Here is a 25,594-nt window from a genome sequence, read left to right on the forward strand (position 1 = left end):
TCTAATCATTCGTTCAGTGTGTCCTTTAGAGGATCCTCCTCATCTGCCATCCAGCTTTCTGTGGGTCTCCTACAGGGCTCCGCCCTTGGTCCCCTTTTCTTCTCCATCTTTCCACCTTATCTCTGCCCAATCTCATCCACAAACACAAATTCAACTACCATCTCTATGCTGGTGACTTGCAGATCTACCTGTCTGCTTCAGACCTGACTCTTGTCCAAATGAAAATCTTTGCCTGTCTTTCTGACATCTTCTTGTGAACACCGAGCCATCACCTAAGCTTACCGTGGCTAAAAGAGAGCTTTTAATCTTTCCTCCCAAACCTTCCTGCTGCCTCCTTCCTTTATCACTATGAACAATACCACCATCCTGCCAGTCACTCAGCCCTGTAACCCAGGCATCATCTTCAGCTTGGACATGAATCAGGGATGGCTCAGGGGGTGTAAAATATGTAAACAAGACTTGATCCTTTGAGAAGAGAAAATGGGTTTATTTACCCTCCACCCATAGCTGCTAAGAAAAAAAGAAACAAAATTGAATAGCAGAGTTCCCTCATATGAGTAGCAGTTGGTTTCCTGATCTTCAGATATGAGCAAATCTAAAACAAATTGCAAAGGTGATCATGTTAAAAACAGACATGGCTTACTGTAAACTCATGCTAAACCCCGGGAATGAGCACAGGATCTGAGAATTAACCATATCCAATAACAGCATCCTTGGATATTTGGGGAATATGTTCCACTGCTTCCTCCCTCTCAAAAGCCAGGTTGCCAGGTCCTCCTTCCTGCATTCCACCCTACAAGTACTCCTGGTCCTCTTTTTCCCTTCCTTCCATCAGGAGTTTGTCTGGTTTGTGTGCTAGGGTGGGGAGATTGCTAGCCAGGAGCAACATCTTCCTTTACCCATCCCTAGATCCCTATTGAACAATGTACTTAAACACATGCCTAACCTGAAGCATGCGAGCAGTCCCTGACTGATACCTTCCCGAACCAGAGCCCCAGAGGACAGGGAAAAGTGTACTGTTTTTTCTTCCTCGGTCCCCAAAGAGTGTGGTCAGAAGGAGAGTAGACCTGGTGTTTTGGCTGGGGTAAGGAGTGCTCCGAGTTCCTTTCTTTCTGGTCTGTCTAAGGAGACCTAGAGTTAGCTGAGTCGTTCACTCAGTATAAAACCAGCTGCTAAAATGGAAAACAGCAGACCCTGCTCTGAATTTATCTCCGGAACACACATTTGAGAAAAATACCTAGTTCATCTTAAGGTGTATAAAGATTTGTTAAAGGCCCTTCTTACATACAACTCTGCCTACCAGTTTGTAAATTGCTTAGTTTCTCCTGATTTCACAATAGAACCATGTGAAATATATGTAGTTACACTCAAACTGAAAGCCCATATTCAAGCCCTACACGCTCTGAAATTGCTCTGGGTTGGATCTAAAACCAGTTACACATCTAGCCTGACTATAGCACAAAATGATGAAAAACCTGAGTACTAACCTTACCTGGTTTCTGCCATTTTGAGTTACATTCTGTGAAGTGTGTTGTTCAAAGGAATCTGAACCTAAGCTTTGGTTCAGTTTTGAGCCCCAACCCTAATTTAAAACAAATCCACATTCAAATATGGCCTCCTCAGCAAGGGCCGGCTCTAGGCACCAGTGCTCTAAGCATGTGCTTGGGGCGGCACTTTCCAAGGGGCGGCACTCTGCCCCCCCCTCTTTTTTTTTGCTTGGGGCAGCAAAAAGCCGGGAGCCAGCCCTGGCCAGAGCCCTGCCGCTGGAGAGCCAGATCATCATCCCCTGGAGCCGAGCCTGGGCTGCGGCGGCAAGAGGGGCTCGTGGAGTGTGTGAGGAGCCGGGGAGGGAGGGAAGTGGGGCCCGGGATGCAGGGAGGGAGGAGGGGTCCTGCTGCCGTCACCGCTGCTGCCACCGCTGCTGCTGCTGCTCTGAGTCTCCCCAGGGCGGCGCGGCATTTCCCCGCTCGAGTGGGCTGTGCAGGGTGACACCGGACTGGGCAGGGGGCGCGGATCCCGGCTCGCGCACTGACAGGGCGAGTGGCTGGGCAGCCCAAGCTGCCAGGGAACTGTCGCCACCCCCTCCTGCCCCCGGACCCAGCCCGTCACACACGTCCCCGCCTCAGCCCAGCGCTGCCTGCCCTGGGTGGGGAGAGGCAGAGCCCGGCTTTGAGCGGGGCAGCAGATACTGCCCCGTCAGGGGACCCCCGCAGCTCAGGCACCTGGGGTCAGTGTCTGTCCTCTCGGCTCTGTCTCCACGAGACTGGGGAAGCAGCTGTCAGCGCCTGCCCCTTTCAGCCCTTGCACCCCCCCACCCCCCTCGCAGCCCCTCCTCTTGTACCTCCCCCCATCGCTCTTTCACCGCACCCCTTCCCCTTGTACTCTCCCTTCACCCGCACCTCTCCCCTTGTACCCTCCCCCAGCCCTCTCCTCCAGCACCTCTTCTCTGCACCTCTTCTCCCGCAACCCTCCTGATACCCCCTCTCCTCCTCCACCCTCCTCCGCGAGTACATCACACCCCGCTTCTCTGCCAGTGTAGAGCCCCCAAGCACCCCCACACCCACTCCTCTGCCTGAACCCTCTTTACTAGATCCCCATCCCTTTCCAGGTACAAAGTTTGAGGGTTAGTCCCTATGCCTTCCATGTGCATTTGTAGCACTAAAGATGAGATTGCAGGGGACGGAGGGTGGGGGCGAGATTTATACTAAAGTGAAATAAAAATAGGAGAAACGGTTTGATCCCCACTGCAAGTGTAAACGGGGATTGCTGTGGTGAACGAGGAGGTCACGTTTGGAGGGGGGAGTCCTAGGCTGGGGTGGCAGGGGGTGCGGATGTGGGGGGAAGAGAGAGCCCAGGGCTGGGGCGGCAGGGGGTGTGGGTGGGGGAGGGCACTGGTGGAGTGGGGGGAAAGCCCAGGGCTGGGGTAGGGGACAGCCAAAAATTTTTTTGCTTGGGGCGGCAAAAAACCTAGAGCCAGCCCTGTCCTCAGCCCACATCCAGTCTGAGCTGAAATCACGAAATCAGCTAGGCTTCACTCAAAGATGGTTATTATTATTTGTATTGTAGTACTGCTTAGCGCAGGGGTTGGCAACCTCTGGCATGCAGCTCGCCAGGGTAAGCACCCTGGCGTGCTGGGCCAGTTTGTTTACCTGCCGCGTCGGCAGGTTTGGCCGATCGCAGTCCCCACTGGCCGCGGTTTGCTGCTCCAGGCCAATGGGTACTGCAGGAAGCGGCGTGGGCCGAGGAATGTGCTGGCCGTGGCTTCCCGCCCCTGGCTTAGCGCAATAGGTCTTGTATAAACACACATGAAGACAATTCCTGCCCTAAAGATTTTACTATCTAATCAGAAATGTAATGACATTTTTTTTCTGAATCTGGGACTCAGTTTTGAAGACACAAGGAACCTTGATTCAGGCACGTTTTGCATGGTTTCAGCTTTGAGTGCAAAGAATTGGAACAACTTTAGTCACAAGGTTAAAATGTACCCAATATAAACCACATTGAATGAACTACATAATGTATGAGCAAGTACTGAGCTATAAAACCTGAACCTATAGAACATTTACATCAAAAGCAGATGTCCCTACAACAATTCTATTGTGCATAGAATAGCAGCATAACAGTAATACTGCTGGAAGCTATAATAAATAGTAATAATAATAATTAATAATTAATAAATAATAAATGAACATCCACCTTATATATAGCACATTTCATCAGCAGATCTCAAAATGCTTTACAAAAGAGTTCGGTATCATTATCCCCATTTTGCAGATGGAAAACACTAAGGCACAGTGTGGCAAAGTGACTTATGCAAGGTCACCCAGCCAGTAGGTGGCAGAGCTAGGAATACACCCAAGGTTTCCCTCATTCCACTCCAATGCTCTATCCACTACCTCTCATAAAATCTCAAAGAAGTGTTATCTTTGGATTTATAGCATTGCAAAAAGGAGCATATTATCATTTGATTCAATAATTCATAGAAAAGAGGCCCTAGGCAAACTACATCCTGCGGGTCACATCCGGCCTGCCAGCCATTTTAATCCAGCCCTTGAGCTTCTGCTGGGGAGCAGGGTCTGGGGCTTGCCCCACTCCAGGGCTCCAGCCAGGGAGCAGGACTCGGGCTGCTCTGGGTGGCTCCCGGAAGCAGCAGCATGTCCCCACTCCGGCTCCTATGCGTATGGGCAGTCAGGGGGCTCCGCATGCTGCCCCCGCCCAAAGCACTGCCCCCACAGCTCCCATTGGCCAGGAGCTGCGACCAATGGGAGATGCAGGTGAGTCACCTGCGGATGGAGCAGTGTGCAGCAGAGCCGCCTGGCCGCACCTCCGTGTAAGAGCCAGAGGGGGACAGGCCGCTGCTTCCCCAAGCTGTTTGAGGTAAGCGCCGCCCAGAGCCTGCACCCCTGAGCCACCCCCCTGTGCCCCAACCCTCTGCCCCAGCCCTGATCTCCCTCTCATCCTCCGAACCCCTCAGTCCCAGCCTGGAGCACCCTCCTGCACCCCAAACCCCTCATCCCCAGCCCCACCCCAGAGCCTGCACCCCCAGCTGGAGCCCTCACCCCAGCCCTGATCCCCCTCTCACTCTCCGAACCCCTAAGTCCCAGCCCAGAGCACCCTCCTGCACCCCAAACCCCTCATCCCCAGCCTCACCCCAGAGCCCGCACCCCAAGCCGGAGCCCTCACCCCCTCCTGACTCCTAACCCCAATTTTGTGAGCATTCATGGTCTGCCATACAATTTCCATTCCAGATGTGGCCCTTGGGCCAAACAGTTTGCTCACCCCTGCCTTAGAGTATATAATGCAACCATTTATGGTTGAACCTTTTGAGGATTCTATATTCTCTTCACTTTACTAAAACTAACTTTCCCTCTTCTTTTTAAGAATATAAGGATAATAAAATGAACACCTGGAAGCTGCTCATACCAATTTTGTTTTCCTCCATGATCTTCACTGGAGGATTGCTGATATTTCTTCATAGAAGGTAATATACATTTTTGGGGAGGGGCAGATGGGGAGGGAAAGGGGGAGTTGTCTTTCTGAGGATAAACAAACACTTTGATGAATCAATGTTCAATCAAAAACAAATCTTCCTTTTCATAGGGGGTTCATTATATTTAGAATAATCAGGTCATTGTGAATTAGGGGGCTATAATTCTGAAGACTAATCTGATGAGAGGCTGAGTGCCTATAACAGCTGCTGACTTCACTAGGGATACTGGGAGCATATGTGTACTGTTCCTTAAAAGCTGTAGCAGGAAGCCTGGTTGGATGGGAACCTGGGAAAGTGCTAGGTAGAAGTTCTACAGTGAAGTAGAGAGAGGCAGGTAGACAAGCTTTTGGGACAATGTTGTTTTTCCTTTGCTAACAGTCACTTGATCAGTGCTAGAAGAAGCTGACCTTTTTCTGTGATCCTTTATACTCTTGTCAGATAACAGACAACGCTCAGCATCTTTCAGCAGGCACAGCTGGTAGGATCAAGCCTCCAGTGACTTGCCCAAGGCCACACAGCAGGGCAAGCCAGGGACAGAGCCAGGGTTAGAACTTATACATTCCTGATACATTGTCCTAGCTTCAGACCGATAGACCTTGTTGCCTTTAGACTGATGCTTCCTCTCTGTGTATACTGCTGGTTTACTTAACATGTTATTTTACATGTGCTCACAAACAAGATAAAAATACCCTGGCATGAACAATCTGCTCCTGCAGAAATTTAACAACAATAACAACCCTGTGTTTTCATCTCTCTCTTATAGGTATAAATGCTTTGATCCTATACTCACACCTATCCCACACCCTTCAGACAGAATCAGAATCTGGTTAGCTTCTGATGCTGCTCCGTGTCAGGTACAGTACATTTGATCTTTTCCTCCCGTACAGTGCTATGTATGTTGTACATACAGGGTTAGGATGGTATGGCTGAAGAAATTTAGTCAGCTGGGCAAATAATAACAAAGAAATATTCCACAGTATTCTTCTGTCTCTAGCCCATGGAGCCGCTGGGATGGAATTTTCCACACCTTTGATTCAGTGTTTGTGAATGCTTGAGCTGGAGAAAAATTTGGGGCAGTCATTTGCATTGGTGCCAGTTCAAAACCCCAGTGCTCCAGAGACGCTCGGAGAGTGATTGTGCCTCCGGGACAATCATGGCCATCTAGCTGGGTGGCCAGGTGTATGTGGTGTATGGGAGTGTGTGTGCCCCTGCCGTTCCCCTTTTGAGACACTGTTGAAAGAAGCTGTTAATATGTAGATCTCCTCCTCCCTATCCACTAATAACTCCTGTCCTTGAAAACTCCACAGGATCCTCATTCTCCTATTGGATTCCATTTCATTCCAGATAGATTCTTATGCCACGCTCATCACTGTAGTGTCTGAGCCCCTTTCAGTAGTGCATTAAGCAAGATGACTAAGATCTGTCACATGTTTGTTTTCTCATCCTCTCCCCAGAGGGAGCAGTGTGTGGAGTGGAGCGCTTCCTTTGGGATTTTTTTATAAGGTCAAAGAAATGCACCTTGCGCTTAGAGCATAAGGTGGTGAGATTTGTGATGGTCCTTAGTTTCTGTGGGATTTTGTTCCATAGTCTCGGGCAGCCTCTCAGAAAGTTCTGTCCATTTCTTGCTTCTGAGGAGTAACTGGGGAAAAGATCACACCACCATCTCTTTCAGGAGACAAAAACTCAGCCAGAACTCAGGGGAAGATGAGCCTTCTCTCCGCAAGATACAATATCTGTCTCTACTTCCTTCTGTGATTGGCCAAACTCGTTTGCACCTTTTCTCAGCTAAAAGGGCATTGCCTTGTTGCTTTCCTCAATAAAGCAGTGCAAATTAAACTGATATTTCTATATAGCAATTTGCTGTGGCTTGTCAAACTGTAAGGACCAAGCCATGGTGGTTGTGTCTATGTTACGCGTGTCCTCTAGCATCTGCAAGAGGTTTTTTTCAGAAGGCACAGAGCCTCTTTTTACTTTGGCAGCCTTGTTTATTCATTATGTGAATGGAAGATCAGAACAAACAGTTACTAATGTTGTATATTATTAACACAGCAGGAGTATGGCCTGGTTCCCCAAATTCCCGACATGCTGGTTATCAGCGATCTGAGCACACCTGTCACAGGTAGGTCCAAGGAAACACATGCGTCTACTGACTTGCTGGTGACAACAAATGGCACGAGTGAATGTTGATGGCGCTGACAGAAGAGGGAGATTGGTATATGGAATAAGGAGTATTTGGCAGATCCTTTATATGAAATAATGGTTCTGCATAGAGATGGGAGTGGGACACAGAAAAATGGCTATTAATGTCAAGATGCCTGGAGAGACTTGCCCAGACCCAATCTGTCTTATCCACAAATGACCCTAACCCCTGAAATAAGATACTATTTATTATCTGGGGGCTAGCGTGTGACTGTGCCACAAGCCCATGTTGCATAGTTACACTGCCCCAGGAGCAGACCACAGACCATATTGAGATTCAGAGAGTAAGTTGGCTGGGTCCAAGAGTAAATTTGTTAGTCTCTAAGGTGCCACAAGAACTCCTTGTTGTTTTTGCTGATACAGACTAACACCGCTACCACTCTGAAAATGTAGTCTCTGTTTCCCACTTTGTTCCAGTAATCTATCCCAACCGTGTACATGACACATGGTTTGCACACATGTAACAGAACTCAGAATCTGATCTTGTTTGCTACACCACTGAGTGAATGCATTTGTGTGTAATACAATTTTACTCAACAGAACTAAGTTTCAACACAAGTGAAGTGAACATGCACTCCGAGATCATGTTGGTCCCTCTGGAAAAGAACCAACACAAGGGGATTAACTAATGAAGATTCTTAAGCATCTGGAAAACAGCCTACATGTACTAGCATATGTATCCTGAGGGATGACAATCCTCATTGCTGTGTGAGTGGGTTATCTTTTCTGTGCTGAATTATCTTGTGGAGATACTCCAGCTGAATCCAAATAGGCCTGAGCCAAGAACCAGTCTGAGCCCAGCAATTTGACAGATCTCAAAAACGTTTTACTAGGGACATTATGAGATTCCTGAAATGTGTATTTGGGTCACAAGAGCAGACACCAGAGACAGCTTGCAGTTTGTCTTTTACTACTACTACTACTCTTAACCACAGCACTATTATAGCTAAAGCCTATTCATGAGATGGTTTTTGGATGCAAATTAATCTGGGATTTGGGACTAGAGTTGAAGGTCAAATCAAGGATAGTGTTTGGGTTTTCATTTCATAGCACTGTTATCACATGAGATTGTGGTCAGAAGAACAAGATCAGCTGTTTTTACAAGATCAGTGGATTGTTGTTAAATACCTGACTGATTTATGGGCAAGCTGAATTGTGGGCAATGACTGTTTTTCATAACATTCCTAGAGGTAACGGCTCCTAAAGGCTGTATAGAACTTTGAGACATGTATAATCTGAAAACATTGTATCATATTGTTGATAAGCAGACATCAGCAAAGAAATAATAGTCTTGTATAAAGATGTAAGATCTTTAATGCTAATGAAGAGATGGGTTTTGGACATTGTAACGGGGTGGTCTGCCCCTTTAGGAGCCAAAGACCTGGAGCTGGCCAGTCCCAGCTAGTTAGTTTATGGGCCACACATGAGAGAGGGGAAAAAATGGAGTTCTACCAAGCCTATCTATAAAAGAGCAGCAGGAAGCCATGAGGTCAGAGAGACTCGGAACAAACAAAAAGTTGGGACTTCAAAGCTCTCCAGGCAGGGAGAGACCCTGAGCAAGCAGGAGAAGGAATGCAGGGCTCTCCAGGCAGGGGAGAAGCCTGAGGCCTTTCAGCAGAAGAATCTGTTGCTGGAATCCGGAAACTTTTGTGTGGGGACTCTTATGTTTTGTCTGGACTCAGAGGGTAGAGCCTTTAACTCATTTCAACTGTTCCTTTCAGATTACTTTATTAAATGGAGGTACGCTGACATTAATTAGAGAGTTTGGCTTCTTTTTGATGGGGCTGTTAAAGTGACCTCATTGTTACCTCATCAAAAGGGCAAACCGAGGCAGGCTGCAGCAGAGACTTATGAAAGCAGGGTCTGAATGAGCTTTCCACTGACAGGTAGCTGGAGAGGGGAAAGGACTTCAGGAGCAGACTTTATTTACATGAACATATCCACTCCGCCTAAGTATCCAGCGGACAGGAGTTATGTAGCTTCAAGTGATCAACTTTGGCTGGTGTTGGGTTACAAATCACTTTAGTACTTAATTCAGGGGTAGTGAAATGTTGTTATCAATGTTGTTATCTTTATTGTATGAGTAAAGGACAGCAGAACTGTACTAAGCCTGTCCTGATTGAAGGGTCACCCTCAACTGAAACAAACTCACTAAGTCAGGGGCTCAAATGCCAGACCAGTGTGAAAGTAGGAGGGGGTGGGGATAGGTGTCCCTGCCAGAAGGTGTGGACTCTATTTTAAAGCCCCAGGCACAGTTTAATCTGCCCCTCCCCACTGTTCAACAATAGAGCTAAGTAAGGCTCCATTAGGAGTCTTTTGTTTTGTTAAATGATCACTAGAGCTTAAATCACTTGTTGTGGGACAGCATTTCTGCCAGCTTGCTTCAGCAGCCAAGCTCCCCCATTAAGAGATGACACTCATTGAGGCGAACCTCAAGAGACTGACCCACAGAGATCACAACAGAGAAGTAGGTGGCAGCAGAAGGTGACTGTGTGTAGTTCAGCAGCTGGCAAGGTGTTCAGTGGAGTAGAACGGCGTCTTGCAGGAAGATGGCCGGCAGAGCAGTGACTGGTGGAGTGGAATAGCAGCTGGTGGGGCGACTGGCGGAGCGACAGCCGGCCAGTGAAGTGGCGGCTGGTGGAGCAGCCAGCATTACAGAGAGCGGCTGGCGGGGCGGCCAGTGGAGCAGTGGTTGGCCGGCAGGGCAGTGAAACCAGAGCAAATGCTCAGACAGTGGAACAAGCAAGGTGCCTTTCACCCCTCACCCCCGGTGGGAGGTGACCTCACACAGATGCACCTCTGTACTCTGGGTCCACACTGATCAAGGACAACCATTATGAGTGGGGTGTCATGAGGGAGCAGAGAGGGGCATGGAAAGGGAACTTTTGGTTGTAGAACTTAAGAACCTGTGACAGAAGACACTGCCCCACGCACTCTGGGGTGGATGTTTTGCTCACAGATTTATGTTTATTAATCCTCCTTGTGGCATGTTCCCTAATTATTGTCGGGTGTCTTCCCTCCTTTCATTAAAAGTTTATCTTCTATACTCATGCTCTGTGCTTGCATGTGGGGAAGTATTGCCTCTTAGAGGCACCGAGGGATGGTGTGTACTTGTACCAGGTTACTGGGTGGGGGCTCGAGCCATTTCTGTGTTATATTGTTGAAAAGGAACCCATAGATATTGAACCCGGCACTGGTTGCTGCCAACTCCACCTGGCAGAAGAGTTATATTTACTTAACCAGAAAGGGGCACTACAGAACAGGCATATCCTTTTACAGACATCTGTAAGCAAAGTCTGAATGAACTATGACCTGACAACTAGTTCAGGAGGGGGAGAGACTTCAGGAACAAACTGTATTTACATGAACACACCTACTCTGTGTAGGTATCTAGAAGACAGGAGTTGTGTAGCTCTGAATGATCACCTTTGGCTGGTGTTGGGTTACAAATCACTTTAGCACTGAATGCAGGGGTAGTGAAATGTTGTTATCTTCATTGTATGACTAAAGGGGAGCAGAACTGTGCTAAATTTGTCCTGACTGAGTGGTCACCCTCAGCTGAAAGGACCTCACTAAGCCAGGGGCTTGAATGCCAGACCTCTGGAAAAGTAAAAGGGGCAGGAACAGGTATCCCAACTAGGAGGAGTGGAGAGTCCCCAGTCTGGTTTAATCTGTTCTTTCCTACTGTTCAAAGACAGAGCTGAATAGGCTTCATTAGGAGCCTTTTGTTATATTAACAAGCTCAGATGAGAGCTGAAACAACTTATGGTGGGGCAGAGTTTCTTCACAGCCTGCAAAGAGCTGAAAATCACTAAGAGACTGATGTTCAGAGGTCACAACAGAGAGGCAGGTGGCAGCAGAAGGTGACTGACAGTCAGCTGGCAAGGTGGCGAGCTGAAGAAGCGGCTGGCTAGGCCGCCAGCAGTGAGGAACAATGGCTGGCAGAGCAGCCAACCAGAGCAAGTGCTCAGATGGTGGAGTAAGCAAGGTTCCTTCTTCCCCGGGTGGGAGGTGAACTCACACAGATGCACCTCTGAACCCTGGGTCCTTACGGAGTAAGTGGGGCATGGTGAGGGAGCAGAGGGGCACAGAAAAGGAACTGCTGGATTTAGAACTCAGGAACATGAAGCAGATGACTCTGCCCCACACACAGTGGGGTGGGTGTCCAGCTCATAGTTTTATGATTAAGAATCCTGCTTGTGGCATTTTCCCTAATTAAAATTGGGTGACTTCTGTCCTTTCATTAAAAGTTTGTTTTCTACACTCAGACTCTGTGCTTGGGAGTGGGGAAGTATTGAATCTCAGAGGCGCCCGGGGTGGTGTGTAATTGTCCCAAGTTACTCGATTGGTTCTGTGTTGTATCGTTGAAAAGGAACCCCTAGATATTGAACCCAGCCCTGGTTGCTGCCGGCTCCACCCGGCAGAAGGTTATACATCAAAGCTGAGCAAATTTTGGAGCAAAGAGTTTCTAGTTATACAATTTTCTGAGGGCATTGCCAGAACAAAGCACTAGCAAAGGGAGATGGCTTTAGGGAGTAAGAGGAGAAAGCAGGATATTTTCTGCTATCCTGTAGGTTATTTTTCAATATTTTTATAACTGAGTGGCAGTTCTGTACTGTTTTTTCCTATCTTTTTAAGAGATTTTTCTCTCCATTTCCATACAATTGGCAGCAGTAAGAGTTTATTCTGAGGAAGACATAGTGAGTTGGCTCTCTGAACTACTAGCTGGGGCAGTCACTGGCTGATCCTTGAGAGGGAACAAAGTACCCTGGACTTGCAAAGTCAGGTAATAGCTTGTGTGAACAGTCTTCGAGAAGCCTGCAGTCTTTCTCCACAAAGAATACTAAGAATGGGCGCTGACAATCATAAAGCTTGATCCAGTGCCCAATGAAGTCAATAAAAGGCTCCCATTGACCTCAGTAAGGATCAGGCCCATAGTGACTGCTGGGAGAGCCAAATGATCTATAGCATCCTGGCTATTGTTACTTGTCTTTGTGGCATGGAGTTTTTATGTCTGGTAAGCATGCCAGTGCTCCCCCACCTGAAACTACGATCCTGCACCCTATTACACTCTCAAGGGGGGAAATGCTCGTTAGTTATACTACACATCAAATCCTGTTTCAGACCGTCATTGCAACTCCTTTTGTTTCTTAATTGTAAATTAAAGGTACCATTACCAACACATTTATCTTTCACTCAGAAGGTCAGACACCCAAAGTACTCTACTGGCTGTAGTTCTAGTGATAGCTCGGGAATGTGGCTAACTCTGTGGATGGACATGGCAGCCATTCTACACTCGCAGTGCTACATGGCACCACAGGAGGCATTTTAGAAACAAGAGACCTTAATTCACAGCCTTTCTCTGCAATTGAAGATATAGAGTTCATAAGGTGGAAGTATTAAAATAGCAGGAGTGCAGCTGAAGTAAACAACTACGAAACAATAGCGAAGGACTTCTGGAGTCCAGACTTCAAATGGTGAATCAGGCAACAGTGAACATGGAATAATATTTTTTGGCCTGAAGGACTCTTAGCTCACAACTGGTGCCAGGATTTAAAGTGACACCTGATGCCTACACAGGTGACAATAATGTGTCGTCATTACCGGACAATAAACTGAATGACCAGTTTGTAAAATCAAAGTTACTCTGTCTTTCATGGACTCATTTTAGGCCTATTTTGTTCACCTCACACAGTCACACACAGTTCAGCCCCAGTGGCAGTTTCCATTCTAAAGAAGCCTGGGACTGTACTGTCAGGTATACTGCCAATAAAGATTAAGGTGCAAAAAGCTTTGTGAGGGAAACTTATAGAGCACCAGCCCGCACCCTGCGAGACATTTACTTAATAAAAACATAGTCACATCAGCACTCTCTATGGCATTCTCAGCCAAAAGCCCAGGCCAGGGCTGAGGGACATTGGCAGGACTGTGTGAGGGCTATTTTCCTGCTGCTGTTTCTATGCTCATTGTACCTTAATTAAGACAGAGAATTTCAATTTCTAGGTAGCACATTTAACACATCTTTAAATAGCTTTTTCTTAGACGGTTATAAAACAGTATAATTTATTTTGAAAACTAGAAGGCCAATGTATACGTGTATAGTTTAAAAATGTCCATTATATACTCGATAATTTTTTTGTATCTGAAAGTAGTGGTTCTGCTGTACATTAAATAGGTGTTAATTAGAGATAAGTGAATAATATTTTTTTTTCAGATTGTTTCCCATTTCAAAAAGTAAACAAAATCATTTTGGTTTAGATCAAAAACATCAAAACATATAATTTTAATTTATTTATGTATTTATTTATAGTAAATAATACGTAATTAATCTATTATTTTATTTTAATTTAATTTTTTTTTAAATGAACAATTCTACAAAATTTACAGGAGTTTGCAAACTGTTTTGGTGTCACCAAAACTCAACATTTTGCCAAAAAATGTATCGACTAAATAATTGCAACCAGTTCTAGTATTAATACTCTCTGAGCCTAGAAAGTTTCTTCAGAGCTATTGCTATGTTGCAGGGATGTATTAGTTGTCCACATTATTATAACACATAATTTACTTACAGCCTGTACAACCTTTATTCACGTGACGAGAACTTAGGTACTTGTTTAGTCTCGGTCAAGTCAGTGAGGATGTTCCTGTGAGTAAAGAGCTCACCAGCATGAGTAAGGATTCCAAAATTTAGCCCTCAAGTGGCAGGGACTTCTTAAAAGCTTCTTAAGAGCACATAGCATATGAGGATTTATGTTTTCCTCCATTTATTCAGAGACATCAATCCCATTAATGATATTGGGCATTGGATGCAAAAATTATCTTTAACATTATAAAGTCCTATGAAATATTAGGAATTGTCATATTCAGTCTTTCATCTCCTGTGTCCTGATTCAGGAAGACACTTAAGTATGTGTCTTAACTTAGAGTTAATACATAGCTTATGTGCCGTGCTGAATGGGGGCAGTACCGATATATACCCACCCAGAAAAGCATGGTGCTTGGGGGTACCATGTAGCACAGTGAAGCTTCACGAGGCACAACAGTTACATCCTTGTGCTCTGATGACTACACAATTGCCTGAAAAGACCGTCTTAGGCACTGCCAGTAAAGCAATCCCCAAACCTGAGCATGTACAGATCTGAACTAGAGTGCTTGCAGACTACACTAGTGATTCACTGCTGCCACCTACTGGACACATGCCATGCTCTAAGTGATTCAGCTATTTTTAAAGCTTTCATGTTGGCTTAATCAAGGGTCTGCTTACACACAAAAGTTATACACTATTGCAATATACCAGTATAGTTAAAGTGCTACAGCCCCCATCCCCATGTGGATGCATGATATACTGGTATAAATGTATCTTATACTGGGATAGCTTATTCTCCTTTCTGAAAGGGAATAAACAATTCCAGTATAAGGAACCTTAATGGCTAGGTCTACACTACCCGCCTGAATTGGCGCGTAGAAATCAATCTCTCAGGGATCGAATTATCGCGTCTCGTCGGAACGTGACAATCGATCCCCGAATCGACGCTCTTACTCCACCAGTGGAGGTGGGAGTAAGCGCCGTCGATGGAGAGCCATGGAGGTCAATTTTGCCGCCGTCGTCACGGTGGGGTAAGTCGGCTCTGATAGGTCGAATTCAGCTACGCTATTTGCGTAGCTGAATTTGCGTATCTTAAATCGACTCCCCCCCCCCCGTAGTGAAGACCTGCCCAATGTCAGTATAACTATGCGCACTAGGCCCTGGTCTACACTACGAGTTTAGGTTGACTTTAGCAGGGTTAAATCGACTTAAGCCTGGACACGTCCACACGATGAAGCCCTTTCTTTCGACTTAAAGGGCCCTTTAAACCAGTTTCTTTACTCCATCTCCGACGAGGGGATTAGCGCTAAAATTGGCCTTTGCGGGTCGGATTTGGGGTAGTGTGGATGGAATTCGACGTTATTGGCCTCCGGGAGCTATCCCACAGTGCTTCATTGTGACCGCTCTGGACAGCACTATCAACTCAGATGCACTGACCAGGTAGACAGGAAAAGACCCGCAAACTTTTGAATTTCATTTCCTGTTTGCCCAGCGTGGAGAGCACAGGTGACCACGCAGAGCTCATCAGCACAGGTAACCATGATGGAGTCCCAGGATTGCAAAAGAGCTCCAACATGGACAGAACGGGAGGTGCGGGATCTGCTCGCCATATGGGGAGATGAATCAGTGCTAGCTGAACTCCGTAGCAGTAAACCAAATGGCAAAATATTAGAAAAGGTCTCAAAGGCCATGAAGGACAGAGGCCATAACAGGGACGCACAGCAGTGCCACGTGAAAGTTAAGGAGCTAAGGCAAGCCTACCACAAAGCCAGAGAGGCAAACGGAAGGTCTGGGGCAGAGCCGCAAACATGCCGCTTCTACGCGGAGCTGCATGCCATTCTAGGGGGTGCAGCCACCACTCCCCCAACCGTGTGCTTTGACTCCGTCAATGGAGAAACATGCAACAGGGAAACGGGTTCGGGGTACGCGGAAGATGATGATGATGATGAAGACAATGAAGATAGGTCAAAGCAAGGAAGCGGAGAAATCGATTTCCCCAACAGCCAGGATATATTTATCACCCTGGACCTGGAACCAGTAACCCCCGAACTCACCCAAGGCGTGCTCCCAGACCCTGAGGGCACACAAGGGACCTCTGGTGAGTGTACCTTTGTAAATATCACACATGGTTTAAAAGCAAGCGTGTTTAATGATTAATGATTAATTTGCCCTGGCAATCGCGGCCAGTACAGCTACTGGAAAAGTCTGTTAACGTGTAGGGGGATGGAGCGGAAATCCTCCAGGGACATCTCCAGAAAGCTCTCCTTCATGTACTCCCAAAGCCTTTGCAAAAGGTTTCTGGGGAGGGCTGCCTTATCCCGTCCGCCATGGTAGGACACTTTACCACGCCAAGCCAGTAGTACGTAGTCTGGAATAATTGCATAACAAAGCATGGCAGCGTATGGTCCCGGTGTTTGCTGGCATGCAGACAACATCCATTCCTTATCTCTCTTTGTTATTCTCAGGGGAGTGATATCATTCACAGTCACCTGGTTGAAATGGGGTGATTTTATTAAGGGGGCATTCAAAGGTGCCCGTTCCTGCTTGGCTGAACAGAAATGTTCCCCGCTGTTAGCCATGTGGTGGGGAGAGGGGTGAAGGGATCATGCCAGAGAATTGTGTGTGTGTGTGTGGCGGGGGGTAGTTGGGTTTGTGCTGCATGTTAACCTGGAAATCCCAGCCCCTCCTTTTACATTGCAAACCCATTTTAAATGGCCAACCCAACGGGTCCTTGGTATGGGAAATGAGGGCGCTACTGTTTGAAACCATTCCCACATGTTATGAGGGTTAAAAAAAGCCAAAAGACAGTGATTTACCATGGCTGCCTGCAAGCCGAATTCTGTTGCCTGGCACCGCGTGAGTGATCTCTCACACCAAACCGGCAGGCCCTCAATATAAGAGGAAAAATGCGACCTTGTAACGAAAGCACATGTGCTGTGTAATGTGAACAGCAAAATTTAACGTGAAAGAGTGTACCCATTGTTCTCTAAAATGTGTCTTTTTTAACCACCTCTACCTTGTCCTCCACCAGCTGCAAATGTTTCTCCTTCGCAGAGGCTAGCAAAGATTAGAAGGAGAAAGCAGCGGACTCGGGATGATATGTTCACGGAGCTCCAGATGTCCTCCCATGCTGAAAGAGCACAGCAGAATGCATGGAGGCAGTCAATGTCAGACTACAGAAAAGCACAATATGAACGAGAGGAGAGGTGGCGGGCTGAATTGCGGGATGAACAGAGCAAGTGGCGGGCTGAAAATGATAGGTGGCGTCAGCTTGCAGACAGAAGGCAAGAGTCAATGCTCCGGCTGCTGGAGCATCAAACTGATATGCTCCAGCGTATGGTTGAGCTGCAGGAAAGGCAGCAGCAGCAGAGACTGCCGCTACAGCCCCTGTGTAACCAACAGCCCTCCTCCCCAAGTCCCATTGCCTCCTCACCCATATGCCCAAGAACATGGTGGGGGGCCCTCCGGCCACCCAGTCACTCCGCCCCACATGATTGCCTAAGCATCGGAAGGCTGGCCTTCAATAAGTGTTAAAGTTTTAAAGTTTTAAACTGCAGTGTGTCCTTTTCCTTCCCTCCTCCCCCACCCCTCTCGGGCTACCTTGGCAATTATCCCCCTAGTTGTGTGATGAATTAATAAAGAATGCATGAATGTGAAGTAACAATGACTTTATTGCCTCTGCAAGCGGTGCTCGAAGCGGGGAGGGGAGGGTGGGGTGGTTGGTTTACAGGGAAGTAGAGTGAACTGGGTGGGGGGGCGGAGGGTTCATCAAGGAGAAACAAACAGAAGTTTCACACTGTAGCCTGGCCAGTCACAAAACTCGTTTTCAAAGCTTCTCTGATGCGCACCGCGCCCTGCTGTACTCTTCTAATTGCCCTGGTGTCTGGCTGCGTGTAATCAGCGGCCAGGCAATTTGCCTCAACCTCCCACCCCTCCATAAATGTCTCCCCCTTACTCTCATAGATATTGTGGAGCGCACAGCAAGCAGCAATAATAATGGGGATATTCCTTTCGCTGAGGTCTGAGCGAGTCAGTAAGCTGCGCAAGTGCGCTTTTAAACGTCCAAATGCACATTCCACCACCATTCGGCACTTGCTCAGCCTGTAGTTGAACAGGTCCTGACTACTGTCCAGGCTGCCTGTGTACGGCTTCATGAGCCATGGCATTAAGGGGTAGGCTGGGTCCCCAAGGATCATGATAGGCATTTCAACATCCCCAATGGTTATTTTCTGGTCCGGGAAGAAAGTCCCTTCCTCCAGCTTTCGAAACAGACCAGAGTGCCTGAAGACGCGAGCATCATGTACCTTTCCCGGCCATCCCACGTTGATGTTGGTGAAACGTCCCTTGTGATCCACCAGGGCTTGCAGCAGCATTGAAAAGTACCCCTTGCAGTTTATGTACTCTGTGGCTTGGTGCTCCGGTGCCAAGATAGGGGTATGGGTTCCGTCTCTCACCCCACCACAGTTTGGGAATCCCATTGCAGCAAAGCCATCCACTATGGCCTGCATGTTTCCCAGAGTCACTACCCTTGATATCAGCAGGTCTTTGATTGCGTTGGCTACTTGGATCACAGCAGCCCCCACAGTAGATTTGCCCACTCCAAATTGATTCCTGACTGACCAGTAGCTGTCTGGCGTTGCAAGCTTCCACAGGGCTATCGCCACTCGCTTCTCAATTGTGAGGGCTGCTCTCATCATGGTATTCTGGCGCTTCAGGGCAGGGGAAAGCAAGTCACAAAGTTCCATGAAAGTGCCCTTACGCATGCGAAAATTTCGCAGCCACTGGGAATCGTCCCAGACCTGCAACACGATGCGGTCCCACCAGTCTGTGCTTGTTTCCCGGGCCCAGAATCGGCGTTCCACGCCATGAACCTGCCCCAGTAACACCATGATTTGCACATTGCTGGGGCCCATACCTTGTGTGAGGGCTGTGTCCATGTCAATTTCCTCATCACTCTCGTCGCCGCGCTGCAATCGCCTCCTCGGCTGGTCCTGGTTTTGCTTTGGCATGTCCTGGCTCTGCATATACTCCAGGACAATGCGGGTGGTGTTCATAGTGCTCATAATTGCCGCGGTGATCTGAGCGGGCTCCATGATCCCAGTGCTATGGCGTCTGGTCTGAAAAAAGGCGCGAAACTGACGGAGGGAGGGAGGGGCGACTGACGACATAGCGTACAGGTACAGGGAATTAAAATCAACAAAGGTGGCTGTGCATCAGGGAGAAACACGAACAGCTGTCACACAGTATGGCCCCCCCAAAGATTGAACTCAAAACCCTGGGTTTAGTAGGCCATTGATTTCACGGAGGGAGGGGGAAGCAAATGAATACAGAACAAATCTATTTTTTACATCTTAAGCTGGCAGCAGACGGTGCAGCATGACTGATAGCCCTCGGCATCTTCTGGGTGCTTGGCAGAAGATACTGTACTACGATTGCTAGCCATCATCGTCAAGATGGTTCAATAGGAGTGCCGGAAGCACTGAGTCTCCAGGAGACAAAGCATGTCTGCCCAGGTGCCTCTGATTGAACTGGAATATGACGATGACGGATATCAATCTTAATACACCATCTACTGCCAAAAGGCAAGGGGCTGCTGCTGTGTAGCAATGCAGTACCACGTCTGCCGGCACCCAGATGACATATGGTGATGGTGAGTTGAGCTGAGCTGAGCGGGCTCCATGCTTGCCATGGTATGTTGTCTGCACAGGTAACCCAGGTAAAAAGGCGCAAATCGATTGTCTGCCGTTGCTCTGACGGAGGGGGAAGGGCCTGACGGCATGTACCCAGAACCCCCCACGACACTGTTTTGCATCATCAGGCATTGGGATCTCAACCCAGAATTCCAATGGGTGGCGGATACTGCGGGATCTATGGGATAGCTACCCACAGTGTAACGCTCCGGAAGTCAATGCTAGCCTCGGTACTGTGGACGCGGTCCACCGGACTTCATGCACTTAGAGCATTTTATGTGGGGACACACACAATCGACTGTATAAAACCGATATCTATAAAACCAGCTTCTATAAATTCGATCTAATTTCGTAGTATAGACATACCCTAGTAGGGGTAGTACAAGTACGACTATATCAGTACAGAATAACATAGTTATCCCAATATAAAAACAGTGTGTAGGCCAGGACTAAATGTACTTATAAAACTAAATTCATTTTCAGAGTACTTAATCAATTTCTGTGGATTTTTACATTTGTAATGTTTGATAGGCTGGCTGTTCAGAAATTGTAGGCTAGCATATTTAGTTGCAGCTAACAATATTGTAGTCACCGTTGTCAAGATACTCTCCTTGAGCAGAGATGGGCTTGAATCACAATATTTGGGTCCAAAGTTTGACTCTTCCACCAGCAAAGTATACTGGTATTTAGATTCAAGGTTCTGGTTCAGGCCCATCTTAACTTTATTTCCTGTGCTAAGTTAGTGACTCCAACAAGCAGAGATTTTCAGCAAACTGAAGTACAGCAGATATAATGTGACTTCATAATTTCAAATGAACGAAAATACATATTTAGTGATATCTAAATTAAAAAGAGATGTGTGTGCATGGCATGTTGGTGGGGAAAACACCATTGAAGTCAAAGGCAAAACCCCATAAGACCAGGTTTAAATGCATACACACAGTCCTTTTTTTCTCCATTATTATCATGTGTGATTCCACTCATACCTTTAATTACCCATTGCTAAGCTGAAATCTTGTGTTTAGTAAAACTAGCTCTGCTTTCCACTGAAAGCCAAAAAGGGACAGGTTGCTTGTCATAAAAATGCATAATATTGCAGGTAAATATGAAGTTACAAAAAAGTGTTGTGAGGAAAATTTGTAGAGCACTAGCCTGCACTATGACAGATACCATTTTTGGCAATCTTAGCAGAAAAGCCAAGGCCAGGAATTTCAAGGCAAAACTTTTCTAAAGCCTGCAGACTTAGTTTCAGTTCTTACAACACCTGACAGTTTGCTGATCACTAGGTCCTAGTGTTGTGCAAACCTAATTATGCCCTTGGGTCACAAGTATGAGAGCCTGTGATTTCAGTTAAGTTTTACTTTTAATTAGGGGGTTCACTTAGAGCAAAATTAAATAAAACCAGAACAATGGTAAATACCAGTAAATCAAAGCTAACCAAGTTTACAAAGCTCTACAGTTATGTCCACCATATACTCTTAAAATAGCTTCCATGTCCCATTCTGTCTATCATTTTTACCTAGACACAGCACATCCAAAATACACAATCTTAACAAAAATAATTTGTAAAATGACTACCTTAGAGAAAAGAGGACGTGTGCTATGAAAAACTTGAGTCTATCAAGATGCATAGATTTTAAATCCAACAGGGACTATTCTGATCATCTAGTCCAAAGCAAAGAACTTCACCCAAAATTTCACCCAACACGTTTTCCAATAATTTCTGCATCAAGCCCATAACATCCATCTGAGCTAACACGTATCTTTTAGAGAGTCATTCAGCATTGATTTAAAGACTGCAAGCGATGGAGAATCCAGGTGAGACTGGACCATCCTGCCAATGGAATTAGTGTTAGCATAAAAGAATGAAAAAATATTACAAGATGCTAAACACATGTCTGAGGCTGAAGAAAAATATATGCTATTATATAGTATTATTCAAGAAAGAACATATGATTAAAACTATTGTGCGCACAAGTGAAATAGTGTTAACTCTCACATTCCCCTTGTCTCATATCCTGGGACCAACATGGCTACAATACTGTAAATAGCAATGCAACTGTAAGTGTTTAAATAAAGCATTTTCACTGGTTTGTTTTTTCAGTTACAGTTTATTAGCCTTTGGTTTCTTGGAGTGTAGAGATTCTCCTCTGTCTAGTTACTCCTTCAGTGTATTGGGCAGTTTCTGCCCTACCACATTCCTTGTGCACAGACCTGTGGTAAGGGTGAGGTGGAACCACGCTGCTCCAGCAAGAGCACAAGGCATTACTGTGCCTCATCGGGACACATAAAATGCTTTTAGGAGCTCCCCAGTGTACAGCGAGAGCACCCACTGCACCATTACTTAGGAGATACTTGGTCCTAGTGCCTCTGGGGTTACTAACCAGCCTAAAAGGGGCAGGGAGGAATGGGATGGTGGCAGGGACAAATCCTCTGTATGGCACTGTCCACCTCACCACTGTCCAGCAGCGTTAACCAACCTACAGATGGAAGCTTGGTGCACTCCTGAGGCACAATTTTTTCTAAGGTTTCCCTGCGGCATCTCCGCACTTCCCTTAGGGCAGCAATGTGCTTTACTGGGGCAACGGAGACTTTCTTCTTCTACTCCATGGTTCAAGAAGACTTTTCTGGCTGTTTTTAAAAAGCATTTTTATCCATGTGAATTGATTTCAAACACTAGGTGTCAGTCAGTCACCTCACAAATGCCTTTCACAGCTCTGCCTATTTCTCCGTATTAGTTAACACTGTTTTATGAGGCACCAAAGACACAGTCAACGACATATAAATTAATGCCAACTAGTCAAGCTAAGTTATGTCATTAGTAAATACAGTAATCCCAAACATGGCCCCAGCAGCTTCCGCAGTGCAGACTCCTTCAGAGGTTGCAGGCTACCTGTGTTCTGCAGTCATAGGGGACACACTAGGTTCTGAAGGAAGGGGCATGGAGGAACCTCTTCCTAAGGGAACCTTGTATAGGCTATTTAGCTTCCCAACTCCTTTTCAGGGACCGAGTCTGACTCAATTAGCCAGATACAGCAGTCAGGCTCAGGGTAAAGACATCAGGGTGCATTGGCTATGAGCCGTGCACCCCAGCGCCCCAGCAAGGGAGTAAATTCTTCCTTGGATGACTTTCAGTCATGCAGACAAGACACTTTAAGGGATGGTACATTCTAAAGGCATCCCTCATGGATGACTCATGCATGGAACAGAGATGGTGGGACACCTGCAATTAGCCCCATAAAGTGTGTGAATGTTATGTATGTACAGCAGCCTCAAAAGGATAGGAACATCCATCCCTCTCTAGAAACATTATGAGGACTATTGGAACTCCTTCTCTGTATACTTCCCCATGAGGGTAACTAGAGAGGGACAATCTCAGTAATGCTAGTCAGGTGTATGTGAGTGAAGACTCCTGGTTTGGTGAGGTTTTACACCCATTGTGCACAAATGTAAATGACTACACATAATGTTTAAACTGAACCTTTTCCCAGCACCTTATATATACATTTTTTCTCATTCTCTTCAGCTACATTTTGATTCAGAAATCCCAATAAACCTTAAAGAATCTCAGTTATATACTTCTGGCATATGTTTGGACTACACATTTTCCTAGACGCATACATGTACATTTCAATTTCACTGCATATGCTACTAACATGATGTGACCATTTATATCCAAGGTTACTTTAAGTGACTCAAATGTGTGAACACAATTTATAATTAAATTGTGCACTCATTTCTCACAGATGTGCATTTCATATCATATGATCTGTGATTATGCAATGAAACACCCTATTACAATCCATCACATCTGTAGGAACAATCACACTACGTTTTCTGGGCCCACTCTTTAGGTCTGGACAAGCTGTGCTTATCACCTGGTGATTCCCTGATTCTCAACGGTGCCATGAGATGACTGGTTCCTGCTATAAATTAGAGCAGCCTGAGATATCACTGCAGTAATTGGGGATTTCCAAAATACAGAGTGCTGCAACCACAACCTTCCAGCTGACACTGCCCAAATGGCCTTTGCACGAGGGGCTGACAGTGGAGGTAGCATAGGCCTGGCTGTATCAGCCCTACATTACTTGAGGATTTTCCTACAATAGGGAAATCCTCAGCTGTTTGTATAAACTGGCTCTAGAGGTATGTCTACACTGTCATTAGACATCCGCGGCTGGCTTATGCTAGCTGACTTGGGCTGGCAGGGCTGGTGCTGTGGGACCGTTTCATTGCAGTGGAGACTTCTGGGCTTGGGCTGCAGTCTGAGCTCTGAGACCCTCCCACCTCGCAGGGTCCTAGAGCTTGAGCTCCATCACAGTCCATCCCAGAAGTATACACTGCAATTAAATGATCTCGCCAGCCCGAATCAGCTGGTACAGGTCAGCCGTGGGTGTCTAATTGCAGTGTAGACATACCCTAAGTCTGTTCTGTGGCATCAGAGCTGCACAAAGCAATCTAGGACTGGAGTGCACTTTTCACCCACTAACTTCCATGCGCATTGTCCAGGTGTATATGACTACACAAAGAGCAGAGTAATGGGAATGGGTCTTCTAGTTGGGCTACAATTTGGCCCCCTGACATTTGTGAAATTACACTCTCAACTGTATTGCTACATGAACACATTTTTTGTATTATTTTGCTTCCTCTCATTGCTGAGTTTTAATACTTTTACCCTTCTGGTGGGAGGAAATAGGATTGACTCAGTTTCCTGTCCCTGCCCACGTCTCTCTAAAGCAATCTTTCCCTTCCTCCTCCTTATTATTCAGAATTCTTACTCCTCTGGTTATGTACCACTATATTTGCATTGAAACCCCTTTAGATTAATCAAAACTCTGCCTTATTATTGTTTATATTGTGGCAGTATCTACAGGCCCTAACCCAAGATCAAGGCTCCCTTGTGCTAGGGACTGCACAAACACATGGTGAGAGACACGTCCTACTCCAAAATCTTATAATCTAACAGAAAAGTCAAACAAAAGGCATGAATGGTTTCAGAGTAACAGCCGTGTTAGTCTGTATCCGCAAAAAGAAGAACAGGAGTACTTGTGGCACCTTAGAGACTAACAAATTTATTAGAGCATAAGCTTTCGTGGACTACAGCCCACTTCTTCAGATGCATCCGAAGAAGTGGGCTGTAGTCCACGAAAGCTTATGCTCTAATAAATTTGTTAGTCTCTAAGGTGCCACAAGTACTCCTGTTCTTCTTTTAAAAGGCATGAAGTAAAACAGACACACAGAGAGGTGAAATGACTTGCCCAGTGTCACAGAGCAGGAGAGACAGAGGAGGCAGCTCTGACTGGACCCTACTGCCTCTTGGCCTTCTGTAGTATCTTTCTATTTTACAAGTATATCTCACTCTCATTTGATTGAAAGGGGCCTTGAACAAACATTAGCAAGATGCTGCTAGCTGCTATTGAAAACTCTCCATTACCGGCTTAAAACAAATGCCATTTATGACTTCAGCTAAGCTGAATACAGAAAAGAAGAAGGCATTTTGCAACAAAAGAATTCGCAATCACTGAAAATCTGCTTTTTACAAATGAAAGCATCTTCAATTTAAATCTAAACTGAAACATTCTCTGTACAGTGTGACAGATGTGGCAATCTTCTGGACAAGTCTTACTGAATTAAGGTAACCCTTATTGAATTAAGTATCTTAGGAGCTCACTGTTTTGAAAATGCAAATGTTTATGTGGGATTATATGTAACTTTTCTAAGAGACATGACTAATATAAAGCTTGAGTAATATTATTAGCTTCAAAGGACTCTTTTAAACAAGAATGGACTGTTTGTTGAATAAGTTTCCTAGGAAATATTTAGGAGGAGGGGAATGCAAAGGCACTCCTCTTGATCTGATCTTTTAAAGCTTTTCCATGGAGCAGGAACCTTTGTCTATGAATGATCTGTTCCTAGTATCAAAAGGCCCAAGTGGCATAAAGGAGTAATGTGATGCTGGCAGACCAAGTGCCAGTTCATGCCAAAGCCCCAGATCAATTCACTTGTGTATCAGTATAGATCAAAGTGATTGTTAAATATATAAGCGAGTATTTGGTGTTTAAACTTCACTTTCACTTATATGTAGCCCATTATAATATAATAACAAACTATTACTTGTAAATACCCCTG

The 25,594-nt window shown here is 46.1% G+C and overlaps 1 protein-coding gene across 1 annotated transcript in view; it reads left to right on the top strand.

Moving 5' to 3' along the window:
* LOC128825830 (interleukin-5 receptor subunit alpha-like) overlaps positions 1-10,201 on the top strand; it is a 31,146-nt gene extending 20,945 nt beyond the window's left edge. Inside the window, exons 9-12 of the mRNA XM_054008651.1 lie at positions 4,882-4,981; positions 5,754-5,844; positions 7,040-7,109; positions 7,730-10,201. Of these exons, the coding sequence (XP_053864626.1) occupies positions 4,882-4,981; positions 5,754-5,844; positions 7,040-7,109; positions 7,730-7,818 (350 nt within the window). The 3' untranslated portion in view covers positions 7,819-10,201. The remainder of the gene's footprint in view (positions 1-4,881; positions 4,982-5,753; positions 5,845-7,039; positions 7,110-7,729) is intronic.
* Positions 10,202-25,594: the final 15,393 nt, after the last annotated feature.

This window comes from Malaclemys terrapin, chromosome 1 (assembly GCF_027887155.1).
Source record: "Malaclemys terrapin pileata isolate rMalTer1 chromosome 1, rMalTer1.hap1, whole genome shotgun sequence".
NCBI lineage: Eukaryota > Metazoa > Chordata > Testudines > Emydidae > Malaclemys > Malaclemys terrapin.